The sequence below is a fragment of the Perissodus microlepis genome, chromosome 22, assembly GCF_051167445.1.
Source record: "Perissodus microlepis isolate ML-2025 ecotype Zambia chromosome 22, ASM5116744v1, whole genome shotgun sequence".
NCBI classification, from domain to species: domain Eukaryota; kingdom Metazoa; phylum Chordata; class Actinopteri; order Cichliformes; family Cichlidae; genus Perissodus; species Perissodus microlepis.
This window is the reverse complement of record NC_140481.1, coordinates 8,269,585-8,289,736: the sequence shown is the minus strand read 5'-3', so window position 1 is coordinate 8,289,736 and position 20,152 is coordinate 8,269,585. Positions and strand designations below refer to the sequence as shown.

At 39.0% G+C, this 20,152-nt stretch overlaps 1 protein-coding gene across 1 annotated transcript; it reads right to left on the bottom strand.

The window, feature by feature from the left end:
• Window positions 1-4,123: 4,123 nt before the first annotated feature.
• zdhhc18b (zDHHC palmitoyltransferase 18b) lies at window positions 4,124-20,099 on the bottom strand. Its single transcript, XM_084919358.1, has 9 exons — window positions 19,247-20,099; window positions 18,454-18,614; window positions 14,832-14,981; window positions 14,536-14,673; window positions 14,257-14,308; window positions 13,723-13,825; window positions 13,178-13,287; window positions 12,512-12,614; window positions 4,124-6,661 (listed from the first exon to the last, which is right to left on the bottom strand). Exons 1-9 carry the CDS (start codon window positions 19,495-19,497, stop codon window positions 6,305-6,307), a joined length of 1,425 nt encoding a protein of 474 aa, XP_084775484.1. The 5' UTR covers window positions 19,498-20,099; the 3' UTR covers window positions 4,124-6,304.
• Window positions 20,100-20,152: the final 53 nt, after the last annotated feature.

The following is a 20,152-nucleotide window of genomic DNA, read 5'->3' as shown; positions in this document are numbered from 1 at the left end:
ACTCCTTCTCATCAAATGTGGCTTTTAGCAACCAAGATGGTGATGGCCGCAATGCTTATCTTAAGGCTTCAAAACAGGACTTGACAGCTCCATTAGGTGACATCACATCTTTTATACTCTCTGTGTTTTAAAGTAATTGGTGAAAAACAACTTGGAATACAATTGGGCAATAAATGGTAAATAGAAATAATCTGTTTCAAAAACTCTCCATGCTTACAGATTTTGTATGTTCATTCAGACATAATATATAAATTAATTTGACCATGAATCAGCACAACAGTGTGAGCGATTTCTAGCAATAGTAAATGGCCAGATGCAAAGGGAGAAAGACCTGAAGGTGACTGGAATATAATATAAACTTAATGCTTCTTTACAATAAATCTTATTCTGTTAGAAAGGCTGTTTATTTCACCATAAATGGTGCCACATTTGAAAGGAAAATAGATTTTTGGGTTGAACAGCAAAGTTGAGTTTGTGGGTTTTGCCCATGAACAGCTTATCCTCCTATTGACCTTCTGGTACTCCAGGTGCTGACAGTCAGGTACCTGCAAGCATGGCCCTGGCTAAAGTGATCAGTTGTTATCTGCTCCAAGCATGTCCCATTTGACTAATCTGGATTGGGTTCCTTTCATAGCACAGCTTCAACCTGCTGTTCTTCTATTAAATATTTTCTGTCATTTGTAATTAGTGTGGCATTCCTTTATAATCAATCATTGTCTTAGTGATCAGTGATTAAAATCTCCTATATAACCTTACCTTACAATGTGCTTATTCAATTAACTGCTGAAGATAATAGAAAAATATAACTACAGGTTAGCCAGTGCTGATCAGAGGAAGCTGGTGACAAAGAGGAAGAGCAACAATCGCATTCATCTCTCTCATCTCTCTGTCTCTAGACTCAACTCCAGTCCTTTTCTGACACAACTGGATAATCTGGCTTTTAAGCATTGTTTCATTGTATTTTGCTCAGAGGTGTGTCCAGCCTTCCCTGGTGTCCCAACACTAATGTCTCACAGTGTTAATCTTACAATGCATAACACCATAACATGAGAGCAAATTAGAGAACTGCAATATAAATTTAATATGCCTTTACTTCTTCACTTGATCACTTAATTAGTTTGTTTCCTTAGTCAGTTACCGCTTACAATAAGCATGGACTCACAAACCGAACAATTAATTTTAATAGAGACTAATTCATTTAAACAGAATAATGTCCATTAGACACAAAACCCTAGCCTTCTAGAGACTATCTGCTCCCAGACCACCTAAAAAATTAACTACTATAAAAAAAATTTTTTGTTATAGATATTCACAAAGAATATCTATAACAACAGTGATCAACAACAACATTAAATTTTACAATAATGGATTACACTGTACTGGAAAACCAAAATCAGTCTTAATGTTTAAAGTGGTACTATTACTGTTATCTTCAGCAATACCATTTGCCAACACGATGCAGATTCAATTAATTTCTATTCAATTCAATTCAATTACATTTTATTTATACAGCACCAAATCACAACAACAGTCGCCTCAAGGCACTTTATATTGTAAGGTAGACCCTACAGTAAAACATACAGAGAAAAACCCAACAATCATATGACCCCCTATGAGCAAGCACTTTGGCGACAGTGGGAAGGAAAAACTCCCTTTTAACAGGAAGAAACCTCCGGCAGAACCAGGCTCAGGGAGGGGCGGGGCCATCTGCCGCGACCGGTTGGGGAGAGAGAAGGAAGACAGGATAAAAACATGCTGTGGAAGAGAGACAGAGATTAATAACAAGTAAGATTCAGTGCAGAGAGGCCTATTAACAACGTGAACCAGAGCAACAATCCAACTTTACTCCAACAGAGATAGATGATCTTGTTAATAGTTTTACATCCTTACTGTGTACGACTCTGGATAAAAAGAAAGCAATAAATCAGCGAGCTTTGACTCCCAGGTATATTTTCAAACACACTGTGAATGCTTTCCAGATACACTGTATATCAAAAGACAATTAACTGATCATTTGCATAGTAATGCACAGAAACAACTGACAGTGGACTATCTGTGCTTATGCTGTTAGACCTAAAGATTAAAACACATTGCAGGTATTAAAGGAAATGCACTGCAATAGTTTAAATCGCATCCAGCTCATAAATTCCAATTTGCGCATGAAGACGGAGAGTCTTCCAGACACATGACAGTTAGTCAAGGAGTTTCACTGGGTTCTATGCTGGGACCAGTTCTACTTCACTAACCTTAGAAAATGCAACATACATTGTCACCACTATGCAGATGATCCCCAGCTTTATCTATGAAGCCAAATGACACAAATCAGTTAGATAAACAGACATGTCTTAAAGATCTTGGAAACATGGTATCTCTCCAGATTCTTACTCTAGATGGTATTACCTTGGCCTCCAGTAACACTGGAGGAATCTTGGTGTCATTTTTAATCAATATGTTCTTCAACACACACATTAAATATATATAGGGTTGCTTTCTTGCATCTGTCCAATCTCTTTAATCCTGCCACGGAGTGATGCTGAAAAACTAGTTCATGCTAGATTGACCGCTTTCTTGGTCAATCTTTGGTCAATCCAAAAAGCTGCAGCAAGAGTACTAACGGGGACTAGAAAGAGAGATCATATTTCCCCTGTAATTACTTTATCTTTGCTGGCTTCCCATTAAATCCAGAATTGAAATTTAAAATCTTTCTCTTCACATACAAAGTCTTGAAAGACCTCATTGTACTATATTATCCCAACAGACCACTTCGGCTGACTTACTGGCTGACTCGTGGTTCTAAAAGTAGAATGGTAGGCAGAGCTTTCTGCTGTTAGGTGCATCATTGAACTTTTGTCTTCACTCTCTCTTACTGTAGTCTGTGTTTTGTTCTGGATCCCTATCCTCACTTTTTGTTTCTCCTTTTCTCCTCACCCACCAAATGATAGTGGCAGATGACTTCCCCTCCCCAAGCCTAGGACTGCCGAAGGTTTCTTCCTGTTAAAAGGGAGTTTTTTCTTACTACATTGCAAAGTGCTGATTTAATGGTTGGGATTTTCTTCAGAATACTGTAGGGTTACCATGCAGTAGAAAGCACTTTGAGGTAATTGTTTTGTGATTTATTGCTATATGACTAAACCAGACATTGAATGGAAGTGAAACAGAATAACTTATGCATTTTTGTCTTATTCTACTTTCCACTTCTACTATACTAAATGAAAAATATTCTACTTGGTACTCCACAGCATAGTTTTTTCTTTACTTTTTTTGCAGATTTTAAAATATACAGCATCACATCACAGGATATTAGGACATTTATAAGTATAGAAAATTACCCATTAGCATATTCAATTCATTTCAATTCAGTTTTATTTATATAGTGCCAAATTACAACAACAGTTGCTTCAAGGTGCTTTATATTGTAAGGTAGACTCTACAATAAGACATACAGAGAAAAACCCAACAATCATATGACCCCCTATGAGCAAGCACTTTGGCGACAGTGGGAAGGAAAAACTCCCTTTTAACAGGAAGGAACAGGCTCAGGATTATATAGGATATATCATTACAATCCTCTCCAACTGACACATTAAAGTAATACTTAAATCAAGGAATCAGTTATAATCCAATAAAATAAATAAACTGAAAATGAGTATTTTACTTTTGGCACTTTAAGCATATTTTAAAATATTCGTAGTGTTCCTTCTGTAGTATTGTGACAAATAAAAGAAGCTTGTTTGCTTCTGATGCTTGTTTCACGATTCTGCAAAACAGAACTTAATCATTCAATACAAAAAAGTTTCATACTTTGTATTGAATAAACTTTTATGTGGCTCCACATGAACCTGAAAATCAGACTTAATGTTTTCTACACCAAATTCTCTACAGTATATTTATTTTTTTACTAATTGGACAGATGTGGTACTGTGATCTTTTTTTTTCCATTGCAAAGAGGACAAAAGAAAAATCTTTTGATTATTTTCCGTTTTAAACATCTGAGAAGAGGAAACAAAACACCAAATTGTCCAAACAGTGGCTCACTGACTGATTTACTGACTCCAGTTCACGCTCACGGACCACCAGTGCCACCTTGTGGTCAGCTTAAAAAATACACAGATTGTTCAGTGAGTTGTATTTTTCTTTCCTTTATTTTGACAGGAGCATTGGCTTAATTTACCTTACAGTTGGTACAAATACAGTACAGTATGTTTCTCCTAATAAATGCATCACTCGCATTCACTTAGTGATGTCACTGAGGGTGTTGGGGTGACTTTTGACACAGCAGATGCTGCACAGACACTCTTTAGGTGAACTATAGACGGACAGTGTGTACATGATAGTTGGGGTCTTTGCACTCTTGTGCAGCTATTGCCATCGGGTCACAATGTGTGTGAACACATGTCACATTGAACTTGCATATTGAATACCTAACCTAAAGCTTTCACCTGAGAACAAACCAGTACATCCTCCATTCACACAAGTCTCAGATTTGTCAAAGTGCACAAAGAAAAACAATTTTAGGGAAAGGAGAAGACAGAAGGTATTGCTATTACTGACACAAGGTGTGTGTGCAGGAGGTGGACATGTGAAAAGGAGCTTTAAATCATTGTGTGATGGTGACAAGAATACAAGCGGGAATCAGTAATGCTGTTTCAGTTTTGAAACACAACACTGGTTTCCTACAAAAAGGTGTGTTGAGATGGTGTAATGTTTGAATGTATTTAAAGAAACATATCATAAAATACACCTTTTAGTCATGACCATGCAGTTGCACTCAATTCCATTTTACAGCACGAAGATCTGAACAACAGTACACACCACTAAACTGATTTACATCTTATCCATTGTGCTGTTCGTGCAAGGTCATCGGAAAAATCCACACAACAACATTCACATTTTGCTTATTTTAGAACACAAAGTCATCACCTTCAGTGAAAAATTAGGTGTTTTACATATAGATTTGAATCATTAATCCAATATTCAATGTCACTAAGGTCAGTGGACCAAATCTTTGCCTGCATTATTATAGATGTGGGGGGAAAACAAGTGCATAGTTCAGTTATATCCTTATCTCTGCATTTGGTACCCTCAGGTTCTGTTAGACTGACACCCAGTGGAAGCAGCCACAGAGCCAGATAGTTTTTAAAGAGGTGGGCAGGTTGAGCTCAGAACTTATTTCTAGTTCTTGTTTCCCCATTTTACAGATTGTTGTAGTACCAAATGATTGCTTACCAGATGTACCAAATCATTCCTAATCATTTAGGCATGACTGCCATAGAAAGGTATGCCATAGGACTCATGCATAACAAGCATTTTTATGTAAAACTTAAAAAAAAATAGTTTTTAAAAGTGTCAAGTAACAGAACTGAAACAAAAGCTTATTAATAGTATTAATAATTAATTAAAAATGTTCCAAAAAGAATCACCTCCTCAAACACAGCCCAGAGATCCAGTTCAGAGATTTAAATTAGCAAAACAGACAATGACAGGTGGTGGTACAGAGCAGACATACCCCTAAAGCCCTACAACAATCCAAATGAATAAATTACAAGATATTTCAACCACTGTACAGTAAAGGCTCTTTTGCAGACATTGCCGTTTGACACTTACTGGGCAGAAGGGGTGGCCAAACCTTACCCACCTGTGGTGGCTGTGGTGACTAAATATTTACTCCATATAAATTCTGTACCAGATTATATGGATTATATTGCAATAGGAGAGCAAAGAGAAGACAGGAAGCCTGGGAGAAAACCAGGGGGAAGACATGTCTTGAGGCAAATGGGTTGCCTGCTTAACCCAGTGAGCTAAACAGGTGATTCCGCAAGAAAGTGTTTTGAGGATAGTGCTTTTGTCTACGAGTCCTGCGACTTGTTCCATTAATCACTGCCTGTACAGCTTGAGATGTGAACATTTTTGGGTGGATTTTCCCTTCAAGGATCCTCTCTTTATAGATATACACAATTCAGAGCTTCCATCCACCTGATACATTAAAGCCGCTGTTTCACAAATTTGGTGAAATCTGACATGCTGGTAAATTTGTTTTTTTACACAAGAATCTACGGCTCACAGCCCTTCTTAGAACTTTTCTCTACACCAACGCTATGTTGCATCTAGAATCCTCTTCATCCAATCTGTCCTATTTCCACTGTGATTGTCTTACTCAGTGACCAAACATCTTCAACGCTCCTGGAGTTTCAGAGAACCAACAGGAATAACCAAACAAAAAAAATCATATAACTTGGATCTGACTGTGTTACAGCATGCAAGCCTCAAACAGTGTTTGACTTGTGAAAAACATCATTCAAGACAGTCAGTGCAACGGGGTGAGGCTGCCTCCTTTGTGGCTCCTGGCTTTGGAGTCAGGGGCAGCGTCCGGAGAGGTAGGGGAAACAGGGACATCACATGCAGCGTTGGGAATATGCAGAGCCTCTCGTCTGCATTTCTTTGAGCGAGCTTTGGTGTGACGTGGACGAGAAGTATCGCCATGGGAGCTGGACGTATGGTTACCCCTGCAGCCTTTAGAGAACTCCGATGTGGGGTCAGAGTTCAACGCTGGGCTGGTTTCTGGGCAGGAATGAGCATTCTGAGGTTTCCCCTGAGGACACGAGGTGGACAGGAGCGGAGAAAGCGCAGCCGATTCTAGCAGACCTTTAGTTCCCTGTGTGCACTGCAAGGGCGGTGCAAGAAAGAGGAAGTAAAAAAAGTAATAAAACAAGTGACAAAACAAGCTAGTGATATTAACAGGGAAAACATCAGTCTCTGAAATTACTTCAGTAAATATAACATGAGTCAAAGGCCAACTAGGAGTGCAAGCAGGATCCACACGTGATCTCAAGCAGGATATCCAAAATATTTCATGCCACAGACATGCATAGGCATGCACATTGAACCTGGCCAGTCACATTTCATATTTGATTTAGCCCAAGAAGCCTGTTTATTTATTACACCAAACTTTTAGAATGGCACTAAAACAAAGTGTGATAGCTTGCAAGAGCTGGTTTTAAAAAAGGATTGATGAAGTTTAAGTAGCAGCTGCCAGAATATTCAGACTTTAACAGGGCGTCCACACAAGAAGCAGTTTGCTTGGTGCCTGTGGCTTCATCACTGACGACTGGTCACTAGTGAACATTAAAAGCATTCCATCGTATGTCAGTCAACCGTATCCTTCACTCTCGTTGGTAGTCGTTTCCACCATTCAAGTAGAATGTAAGAAGTCTAACTCAGAACCTGCCCACTTTATGTCATCAGCAGTTATTTTGCCTGTCGCTGTTAAAGTTGCTGAATGTCATTGATATTCTGTTACCTCTGGTTCCCACATTATTGTCATAAATATCATAAAAGATGAACATAGTGACTATGACATCACTGACTGTTTTGTGAGATTCTTTTATGAAGCCTTGAGGAGAACATGTTCAAACAGCACATGTCCTTAGCCAATGAGCACACTCTGGATAATCCTGCTTTTTGACCCTTATTATGACCAAAATTTACAAGTTCCCAAAATGAGTGACTGAGCCCATAGAATCGATAACTCCGAGAAAAATAACAACACCAAAACTAAAAATGTGTCAAACTCCAGTCCTCGAGGGCCGGTGTCCCGAAACTTTTAAATATGTCCCTGCTGCAACACAACTGAATAACATTAGGTCATTAGCAAGACTCTATAGAACTTGAGTGCATGCTGAGGTGGCAACCCCTAACCCTACTCAAGCAATTTTAAATAAGTGTATGTGTTTGAAAGATGCTGCTGTAACATGAATCAAAAGGCTGAATTGCCACCTCAGCGTGCAGTCAAGTTCTATAGTCTTGCTGATGACCTAATGTTATTCAGGTGTGTTGCAGCAGGTACACAGAAAGGTTTCAGGACACCGGCCCTTGAGGACTGGAGTTTGACAGCTGTGGTTTAAGGGGATCGCTTTTGTGCTGTCCCTGGCTGCAACAATGAGTTTTACGTTAAGAAACCGAGGATATACTGTCCACTTTCACTGTCTGTCTCTTTCGCAGTAATTGGCTCTTCATTATTTGGCTACCTGCACTGAAATGGGAAAATCCGGCTGTTAGCTGTAAAGAATTTAACAAACATGACTAGACTCGCAGACAGTGTTAAATCTATATCAGTTTTTGAGAGCAGGGCTCCGTGATGTAAATTAGCCTTTTTACGTGTAGTGTTTCACGTCCTCTTAAAGGCTTCATTTCTCAGATCAGGAAGATAAGTCCATCTTTTACGGTATCATCACTGCTAGTTCTTCCAGTGTGGATGCTTCTTACGTGTCATGCTGGATCCATTAAAGAGAACTCCATATCACTATCCCTGCAGGCTTGCCCAAAGGATCAGACTCAGGTCAGGCTTTACACTGAGATCACAAACTGTAAGATTCTTCTGGGAGATGTTGAAGTTTAACAAACATCTTCTATGCTTTTTAAACCACCTGCAGACGAAGAAGTCCCGACCAAAACGATAAAACTTAGCATTGTTTACAGTCAGTGGTCTTCAGTAAATGCTTTATAAACTTTTATAATTGTGGTTTATGTGAAAAACTCTTGTCTGTAATACAATGAGTGACCACTGGGACAAGCTGGCTAAAAGGAAGTGATTGGATGCATTGGCTCTGTTAATGCATCCATTATCAAGCGTGCATTTGTGTGGTGGGTTCTTTGCAATTTAACAGTTTACATTTTCAAGCTGACACATCCAAGTTGATCTGAACTGAGATTAAAGGTTCAGTAGCTCAAAACAGTAAATGTTTACAAGTACAGCAGCAGACCCTGAACCTGACTTCTTTCTGCTTGTTGGCAGATGTTTTTATCCCACTCTGTAACGTTACACAGCCTTTACCTTATAAACATACCTGCCTTGAGATGCTTTGCTTTAAACTGACGCCAAATAAAAAACACCGAATTAAACAGAGATTGGCTGGGATCTTTATAAGCATGCAAATGTACTTTTAAAAAGTACATTTTATTACTAAAGCAATTTAACACACAATGAAAATAGAAAGTAGCAGTTAGCTCAGCCAAACGAAGACCAGTAAAACCAAAAGCGTGAGCTGGAAGGAGCTGTTAAACTGCACAGAACTGACTGGAAGTTCAGTTTGGTGATAATATTTGATACTATGAGCAACCTGTTTTACATGAACTGATCATTTCTTAGTATAAAATGTTGCTTTGGGCACTTTTTAAATGCAACTATTCACCCGAATTCGCTTCAAAATGTCTTTAGCCTTGAATCTAAATTAGTCTGACAAATGAATGAATTTTAACAGCATAAGCTCTGGAAAAATTTTTCATTTAAATGCTAAACCATTTTTTTTCTCCATATGCTAGTTTGTATTCAAAGTTTATACGCTACGTATAATTCGGGGTTGAGAAAATGTGCTGTCACCATGTGGGTATATTTCAACACTGTTTCCACCCCTAAACCTAAAAATTATACACACATGGGAAATCTCTAAGCACTGTTAAAGCCCTGAAGTTCATTCCTTAAGAAGCTGGTTTAATGGCTGTCATTATGTTTCACTGACCTCTGAATGAACATCTTCCTACAGTTGTTTTTGTCAGTCTTTGAACGGTCTGATGGTTAGCACAAGAGAGTTGTTTGATCCGTAACTATGCACCCTTTACTGTGATCAATTATACACTTCAATGCATTTAACATTGGCCATGGTTAAAGCCATGCGGGAGTAAAGCAGCCAAGCAAAGGGGCATGCAAAGACAACGGCGGCCACAGGCTGTCTGCACTCACTCTCCCTTTCTCTATACAGGCTTACCAAGCTCAAGGCTTGCTTTTCTTTGCTCTAACAGCGGCTAATCAGCCAGTGCAGGACAGAGCAAAGTCCAGACACTTCTCCTCCTAGTGTTGGTGGAGGGACGCAGGCACAGAGACACACCACACAGAGAACAGTGAGTCAGCACTGGGTGAGCAGACACACAGGGAGGGACTGATTCTGGGTTTGTCTCGTAGGAAAAATATAGAAAAGTATGTCTCCTTGTACTGTGATATGAAAACGGTGATGATGGATGGATACAAAATGAAAAATGACAACACACATGATGAACTGCACGGACAAAAATTTTATGTTATACATTACAGATACTAAAAACAGAAACGTCGTTAAAAAAAATAAATTAAAAAAAAAACACGTAAAAATGAAACAAAGGCATGACGGGAAGCAAGAGATGAAGGATATGAGGAGCTTCCCTCGTCACAAATCTTTTGGCATTTTAACTTTTTATATGCAGACAGACATGACAGGAGAAAACAAACAGCATACACTCAAATTTACAAACCGCTGTTACAGAAATAGCTTTCTTTACAGCGTCACCAGCTTATCAACTGACTTCAAAAGGCTAACTTATACACACTCAAAAACACAAGACTCCAGCTTCAACTGACTCTCACTGTACTACGCGATATGTGAATATATTGAGGCTCAGACTGCAACTCTATCTGAACTCTGGGCAAGTCTTGTAAACAAAACTGGCTTAAAAACACTTCAAGTATCTTTTTATATCCCTTGCTGTCAGAGAGAACAGCAAGAGAGATGCTCTGTGAGGAGGAGCTGGAAACACTTCTTACATCTCCTGCTCTCTAAACACCCGGAGCTGGTACACGATACTGCATAGAATTAAACACTGAGGAAAAATGTGCATACAGAGAGTAGTACTCTCTATTAAAAATAGCACAAGAAGAATTTTATGTGTGCATTTCCATGAGGTAGACATGGCTGAACAACAGCTAAAGACACCATATTAAATGACACTTTAACAAAGTAGTTCAAGTTAAAACAAAAAACAAAAAAACAGCAGCAGGACCTCAGTTGACTATTTCCTGAATTAAAATACGCACCTGCCAAAGCATCATTAGTTCTGTTATTTAAACCTGGACATTAGAGCTACTTTTTCATGTTTGTCATCTATATTTCTAAGATATGCCTTCAACAAAAATTATAAATCAATACGTTCACATTTTGTTTTTTTAAGAAACAAACAAGATTAAGAGGTGTTACTGGGTGACTGGCTACTGTTGGTCTTTATGAGTTTATTTCTTTTTTCTAATTTAATTGTCTGCGTCTTTGACAATTCAACTTAATAATTATTCAGTATTCGCGATTCAAAGAGTGCTGCTAGCAGCAGACCTCAATATCATCAGGGCAGGGACTTTGTGACAATTAACATACCTCTATTGGTCACTCTACGAAGTCATAAATCATGTATGAGAATTAGCCCAAAACTGTGTGCGAGCAGCACGGTGGCACAGCGGTTAGCACTGTTGCCTCACAGCAAGAAGATCGTGGCCAGGGTCTTTCTGAGTGGAGTTTGCATGTTCTCCCTGTGTTTCCGTGGGTTTTCTCCAGGTACTCCGGCTTCCTCCCACAGTCCAAAGACATGCACTTAGTAGGGATAGGTTAACTGGAAACTCTAAATTTCCCATAGGTGTGAATGGTTGTCCATGTGTTAGAATGGCGACCTGTCCAGGGTGTACCCTGCCTCTCGCCCTAACACAGCTGGGATAGGCTCCACCCCACCCCCACCCCTGCGACCCTGAAAAAGGATAAGCGGAAGTGGATGGATGGACTATGTGTGTGGTTGTGCCCCTTGGTCATTTATAAAAATATTATATCCCTCCCCCAACTCTTCCTTTAACTCTTGCATCTGATGACATCCCCCTCTACCCTTAATGATGAGTTTTGACACCTCAGTATATATCAATAAAAACATGGTTTGGCAACCATTAGAATTAGTAGAATATAGCAAATAGAATAGTTTGTCCTTTGTAGAGTCTAACCAGTATAGGAACACCAATACTGACAGTTGGCAATTTAAAATCCAAAATACTTGTCTACCACTACTGCTCTCATCTTTCAAACACACAGACCATAAACAGACTTCTCTGAATTTTTTTATATTTAGTTAATGAGGAGTTCTTAAAGATAGGACAACTCAGTTTCAAAATAATGTTGTCATAAAATATTAAAAATGTAAAAAGTAACCCAGTTTAAGTAGTCTTCAAACTGTGATTGTACTGCTTCAAAAGCTCCCAGCTACATTCTCTTCATTTGATGTTCTTCTAGGTCCTTCAGCTTTCGGTTTAAAACCAAAACAGGTGTTGAGTGGCAAGTAAGTACTCCTAACTAGTACCCTATCTGGCTTTCATAATCATAATAAATTAATAAGTAAAGCGAGCTAAAACATTGCGGCTCTTTACTAGAATAAGAAATAGAATAATAGAAATAAGCTTTTTTTTAAACTCCACCAACCAAACCAAACAAATGCGCCATAACGTTCAACTATCCCTTTAACTTCCAATAAGAGGCATAATACTGTGCGATAAACCTCTGACTAGAGTGTTAATACACCAAACCTTTACATGACAGTCAACAACAGGCAGCAGACAGATGCTGGGTTGGGGCTACAGCAGGCAATGAGGTTTCTCTCAGGCAAAGAAAGAGTTTTGGTGGCAGTCAGAGGGTGCAGGCACGGGAGAGGGGGATTTCTGCAATGCAAAAGCGGCTCCTACCACATTTATCTCGCTTTTAGCGGCCAGGGTGGGCAGCTCGATGTCAGCACTGCCAGTCTGGGCAGACTCATCTGCCGGCAGGAAACCCCGTCTGTCAATCAAGCTGAAATGGCACAGAAAGATACGAATGTTCAGGTTATGAGGCGAGGATGTTCCTCCATTAATACCAATATCTTGTCATCTTTGTCATGAATGCAGAACGCACATCACAGATTAAGAATTAGGAATTCTTCCTCCCCGCCATCTCCAACTACGTACTCTCTTGGCTGTCTGGTTTTCCATCTGAGAGTCTTTATCTTGTAATAGTAAGTGGTTGAGACAACTAAACTGGTGCTACTTACACACATAAAACTAAATTGCAATTAAACAATGAACTGAAGCTCTGTAATTCAAAAATAGCCACAATCCAGCTGATGTATTGCTACAGGTTTATTAGTACTGCACTCTCTTTATCAACTCATACAAGCTTATTTAAAATTATCAGTGATTGCTTCTTTCATAAAGTATGCATGCTTGCAAATGAAATATGCACCATCTTAAACAGCCCATTAGTAATAAAATAGCTAAAACTAATATACAAGGATCCTCACAAGCATCTCTCTTTGTTACTTGGACTTGATATTAAAGATTTAATGATGGAAGGAGTAATTCATAAAGAGGACCAACCTTGGCGGCATGGGCGCACAAAGCACCGAACAACAGTTGATAAAGATGTTTTTATGACTGTATGGGTTTGTAACATCTTCTCCACTCTTCCCTGACCAGGAGCCTTTAATCTAAAAAAAATATAAATATAAATATAAAAAATAAAAACAAATCACATATAATTGCCCCTTGGGGATAAATAAAGTCTTTCTGATTCTGATATAAAACATATGACATGCTTTTCCCCAAACATTATTTTGGAAGTAGAGTTTGTTCACTTTGTGAATACAAAAGTATCTGCAAGATTTTCCTTACTATTAACAAAATATTATTATTAATATTTGTGTTGTTGTTACTATTGTTATTGTTAATTAAAAGTATTCTAATGTTAAATATACTTCCACACTAACAGAAAATTTATATTAATTATATTTACACACATTTCTTTGAACTCTCAAATTACATACAGAGTATATTTTCTTTGATTTAACAAGCATCACAAAATGAACAAAATAACATGATGTCGTCTAACAAACTGAGTCATAAAAGCAGCTTTGGGTACTCACATCTTCGTTAGTGGTAAGATTGGAAGCAACCAGGTATGTATGGAAGCCTGAGAGGCCCAAAATGGACCAAACTGAAAAGAAACATATCACCAGCTCCACTGCAGTGAAAGACTGAGTCAAGGAAAGCAAAGTTATCAAAACACTGGCTACATAGGAAAAAACAAAAGACTTGAAAATTGTGCCAAATTTGTTTCACTGGCACAATGCAAGAAATATATAAGACATAACAACAGCTAATCAACTAAAACATATCCCCATTCGAGCACTGGATATTTGCCAAATTGTTATTTAGAACCTGATATCAGCCCAGAAAGCCTCAGTCTGTACTTCCCTACGGATTACAGTAATTTTTGTTTCCTAATATAAAGTGAAGAAAAACACGGTTAAAAACAGTACAAATAAGAAAAATTATCACAGATGGCAATGGTGTCTATGAATATGTTATATATACATATGCAAGCTGACTGATTTTCATCCGACTTCTGTCACTGACTGTGTTTTTTGAGTAAAAAAGTCTTATTCGGTACAGGATATCTCCCCGGACTCTCCTGAAGCGCAAACACTAGGCCCTTCCCACCCTGAGCTCCTGAAAAAGAGGAAAGTGAGCAGGATTTCAAGATGACATAAAATTTAATTTGTGTGGGAAATGACCGAGCTGATCCACGTATATGGCTTTTGTCAGACATTAAACTGCTCTGCTTTTGTGAACCACGCCTGGCAGTCCGAATGAAACAAAACAAACAAGCAGGCGCTATTTGAAGCCGGCTACTTCCCAAGCATGAAACACCTGCAGATCAGAGCAAAACCACATACTCAGTGCTAGGTGTGTGGTCACACAGCCGAAGATGAACGCCGTCAAGAAGGAGAGTGACACGATGAAGGTGTAGAAAAACCGGTAGTTACGTTTCCCTACACAGTTCCCAACCCAGGGGCAATGATGGTCGAATCTCTCTGAAAGACAGTGATCAACTCACATTTTAGGAATGTTAAAAAAAACAAAACTCTAGAGCACTGAGCTATATAAAAGTGCGCTCTCTGCAGCTCTGTGAAGCCTCTTTTTATTATTTATGGGTTGTAAATGTCAGTGTCGCTGTGTGTTCACAGCTCACCCACACAGTTGTCACACAGGCTGCAGTGGGAGGTGCGCGGAGGGCGGAACATCTTGCAGGTGAAGCAGTACTTGAGCTTCACCACCTGCTGATTGATTAGCACTTCCTTGGTGCGAGGCGGAGGTCGATAGCTGGTGTTTCCAGTGTTGTCTACAGAGAAGAACAGTGAAAATAGGGACACAGTGTTGTGCTTTAAATCTAAGGTAGGTGTGCAGTTATTGCTGAAGTAAGCATCCGGTTCCCACTTCCATCAAAGTCATGGCAGCAAACTTACAAGTGTCACATTCACAAACCACTTTAAAGCACGATAAAAGTGTGAATGGATACCATCACATTATCAGCAATGCGTGCACATCATTAGGGCTGCACGCATCTCTGGTCAGTACTTTGAGCCTTTTGAAGATTGCTCTAAAAGATAATTTCAAAAAGTTTTCCCTCAATCAGTGCTACACACTTGAACCCACAGGGGAAGGGGGCAGTGCTACCTGGACAGGTGGCCAGTGTGTCGCAGGGCTAGAACATGGAGCCAAACATTCATACTCATATTCAAACCTACAGCCAATTTTGAAACACAAATGAACCTGAACACTGGTTGTGTCTATGGGCAGTTTGAAGAACCTGGAGTGTCTGGAGTCTCCATGCACACAAAACAGGGATTTACACATTTGCATTTCAAACTTCAATCCCCACACCTCTCATTGACTTTAAATGCAGTGCACAACTAAACTGTGAATCTGTACCTTTGTTTTGCTTTCAGTGCTTGCACTTAAAAGTTGAGAAAGTTCTCCAATGCCAGCACCATGGCAGCCAATCAAATCCATCCATCACATCATGTTATTTAAATATGAAGGAAGTTGATGCTTGTGTAATTCAGCATCAAAATGGAGAACATTAGCAACAGGCAGTTAGTGTGACTCATGCTAAGTGATCCTTAAAGCTCAGTTAGCTTGCCTTGTTAATGGCTGGCTGTTACTGCTTTGACTATCCCACAAGAAAAGACAAGCAAAGATGTCAGGTACTCCCACTGTCAATCAATGAAGCATAGTGTACGTATGAATCCTGTTTTAAAAATTTTTTTTTAAAAATTTCAACCTATAATCATTTTCTGTCACACTTCACATCCTTGTAAAATCACGTCTGACCACTTCACTGGGTTGTAACAACTTGCGCCTTTATCCACTCTTACTCAGGGCGAGGGGTGGATTATAGCCCAATAATAGCCTGAGCAGAAAGACATCTGGTGTCAGGTGTGCAGCTCGTAACAGCAGATGGAAAATGATGTGTCATCTTTCACAAAATGACTAACCTGCAAAAACTGTTTTTTAAAGTTCTCTTTCCCAGTAACTTGGACACTGTGCCTGAGAGGTTGACCAACATGAGAAAAATAATAGAAAAAAAAGAAAAAAAATACCCGCTATTCTTTTTGCGCAACTTACAGATGGTTCCTTATGGGTTTTTTTGTTTATTTTTATTTTTACAATAGTCGGTGTCAGCCATTCCATACCATACTAAACCGTGCGCTAATTCAAACTAAGAAGCTACACAAGAGAGCTTTCCAGAATCTTTCCTGAAACATTGGGGCCCAAATAAATGTTCAACAGTCACGCCAGAATCTTCATTTCAAAAATAGCTGTTGTACAGTTCAGTTGGATAACATGTGGATCTTACATCACCACTGCCTAAACTCTGGTCATGAGTAGGAGTTTCCAAAGTGCACAGAAAGCCAGCTTTAGACATGTAGGTCATTATAACGATGCAAGTCATATGGAAAGTAAAAATAATATTGGCATGGCATAAAACTGACAGTGAACATAACTGATGAGCTTTGAACAGGTCTGAGGTGTGAAAGATTGGGGAAAATAAATCTGCATAAAATCTAGTGAAAACTTCAGTCCAAAATTAGAAGGCAGCAGACACTTTTCAACGTGCCAACATGACGTTTATTACACTGAGTCACAGCAAATTCCACTTATGTTCTTTTATGTCTTGATGACTTCCGCATCATTAAAACGACCTGAAGAATTTTAAATTGTGACTGAGCCATTAAAATGTACACGCATGTGTGATTCCAGAATAAATAATTAGCGACACCAGAACAGCGCTTTCATTCTCTTGAAACTATGAATGGTGTTTTAATCAAAATAAAGTCAAGGCCACTGACTCTTCAATAACTTAGAATAAAATAACCTGTGTTTAAGCAGTACTGGTTTATGGGTAAGATTCCCTGTCCTATACGAAACTTTAGAGCCAAAACACAGTGCAGAAATATCCCAAAAGAGAAAAAAATGTGACAACACTGGACAGCATTTCCTGCACACAGATTTTAGGCCAACCAAGTATATTTGGTGACTAATTTTTCCTTTTCCATATGTGTCTCAATGAGCACCATCATTTCCAACATGGCTGATTTATTAAGAACAATTCTTATCATTCTTGTTTGACAAAATCTGTATAACAGGGTGCTAGGTTACCAACTAATGCTAGCATGCTTGATTAGCAGGCTACTTACATAAACTGCACACGTACAACAAACACACTTATATCTGCTAGCACAGCACAGACTAAAATATTACTCACCAAATCCGAAGCACAAACTTCTTAGACGGGCTGTACTTTACAAGAAGGCACATTATTTATCAAACAATCATATGAAACAACCAGAAAACACACCAAAAGGTAGTGAAGGCGAGATGTATCGACTACAGTTCTCTGTATCAGACGACATATCAATCAAGAGGGTCATGCCCCTACCACTAGTATGCTGATAATTAGAAAGCCTTACACCACCCAGTGTAAGGTTTATGCTACAGATGCCTCACAGCTGCTTACCAAAATCACTTTTTGTATTTCTGCAATGTTAATCCACCTTTATTTTTTTATTAAGATGCCAAATTAGTTATTTAGCTGAATTCCTGAACAGAAAAGTTGTTTTTTTTTTTGTGGTTGAATCTAATGTTTGATTCACTTCTGACTTCTTCTCTGATTTGGATACAAAAATATGGATAATAAATAATATTATGTTTTTACTTTTTTTTAACAAGTTTTTGACAAATTTCTAAAATATTAATGTTTGCTGTTTTTATGACAGCTGGTCTAATACATTTGTTAAGCACTGTATACAAAATCCATCCACCATGGAGTTATTATGAGGGGGGGAACTATAGAGGCAATTTTAAATGTATCTTGCTATCTAATCACATGATTCATGTGTATAAATCGCATGTTTTTGTTTTCGTTACAGCCGCAGCTAGTCTGTCACGTTATCACCTTCTCAGAAACACTTGTGTTTTATTTTGAGTGCTTTTACAGCATTTTTCTATATGCAGGCTTTTTCTTGAATTGCAGTGCATTTGACCTCTCAGTGCCACCATTGGGTTGGCTTGTTTTTGGAGTCTGCCTCCAGTGGCTATTTGAGGAACTGCAGATATTGGGCATTTAAGCCTTTTCAGCCCCAGAGACTGATGTTTAGCACACAGTACACTCAAGTGCATATAGTCCCACTCCTCCTATTATCCAGCAGTGTTTCCAACAGAATGTCAGTCTGTAGGAAACAATTCGGGACGTCAAATTCAAAGGCCTTGCAGACAACCTCATAGTTACTAGTGCAGCTATTAGACATTACCAATCTGTTTCTCAATGTCTGCAGCCTCATCTGGTGTTGCTCTGGGCAGGATGCCGGGGTCGGTGAAGCTGGTCTGGAGCAGGGTGATGAGCACAAACACAAAGAGGACTCCTCCAATAACAGGTATGCAGCTGGTCAGGTGTTTGACCAGGAACGGACAACTGAGAAACAAACACAGGCAGGGGTAATTACCAAGGCACACTGGGAAAAGATGCAGACAATGTTCTGTCACATATAACTGAGCCTACCTTCTTCTTTTCTTTAACTCACTGATGGATTTAATTTTAATTAACATTCAACTCTTTTAATTGCCATAAAACTCCCAGAAGACTGAACACATTTTCACTCTACTGTGGCAGAAAGAATCCTGTTTCTATTATTAAGCACTAGTTCTTAAAAATGTGCACTTAGCTTCAAATATTAAGAAAAAAAACATTAAGAATAAACATAATTGCAACACACAGGTTAAAACAAATATCGATACAGTGAAGGGTCAAAAATGCGCTTTGGTCAGTATTTTTTTTTTTGTTTTGCTTTGTTTTTTTGAGCAATCTGCATCATTAAATATCATCCTGTTAAGTCCAGCTGTATGTTAGCGAGTCTCTTGCTTTTGGAAAAAACAAACAAACAAACAAACAAACAATATAAATAAATAAAACAGATTTGATGCGCCAGACAGGGCTCAGTTCATTAAAATATCCGCTTAAAAAGCAGCTTTGTATCATCTGTGGACAACTTTTGGACGGAACTCGCAATCAGTATTACAGAACCATATAATATAAGACGAACTCACTCAAATATAAAAAATAAACCACTTGTGACGAGGATGAGACCCAGGGTAAGGGGAAGGACCCCACTCTGTCGGGCCACTATGATCCGTCCATCGCAGTAGAAGCGATTCTTTCCGGGGAAAACTTCCCACTTTCTCCTGGGTCTTCTCGGCTCCTTCTTCTTCTCCGTGTCATTCCCATGATGAGGCGGAGGGGTCGGGGTGGGCGTCGGAAGTGCTTGCGGGTCTATTTGTTGATACTCGCAGTTTTTCATTGTTTATAACGGAGTCTGGCCGCTCTGTCCTAGTTCGGACACCCGGTGCATTTGTCCAGCGACCGACAGCATCACCGACTCCCGTGTATTTTGAGGTAGCTGAAAGGAGCGAATGTCGTCTTTCCAAGGAGAAAATAAGCTAATCCCACACCGAGGATATCCAGCTGTAAATAACCACGAGACCCCGTGCTCGAAATTACATATCTGTTTATTCTCATAACTCCTAATTTATTATTTATAAAAGTTTATCTCCAAAAAGACAGCACAAATTCAACCTATAACACAATGACCATCGTTAGCTTCTTAGCTTTCCCATTCATCCTAGCAAGCTCATCCAGCTGCGGAGTTATTTAACAACAGTAAATCCAAAGTGCTGTTACCACTGCTAGCTTGTTAGCTTCCTCGACTTATAGATTATTGCCGGCCTTTATGCTAAGCTCCGGCGGTCCTTTATGAGTCAATGACATGTAACACAAAAACTTTGTTATTTTTAATGCATATCGCTCTACTAGGAGGAGTCCTGACACATTCGTGACTACCTGCTGTTTAGCTACGTTGCCATAAAACGAGCCGTGTTGTCAAAGTAAACGCAAAGAAATGTAGTATTTCCGGTTGGTTTTCTTTCTAAATAAACCACAACATTCAATATTATATT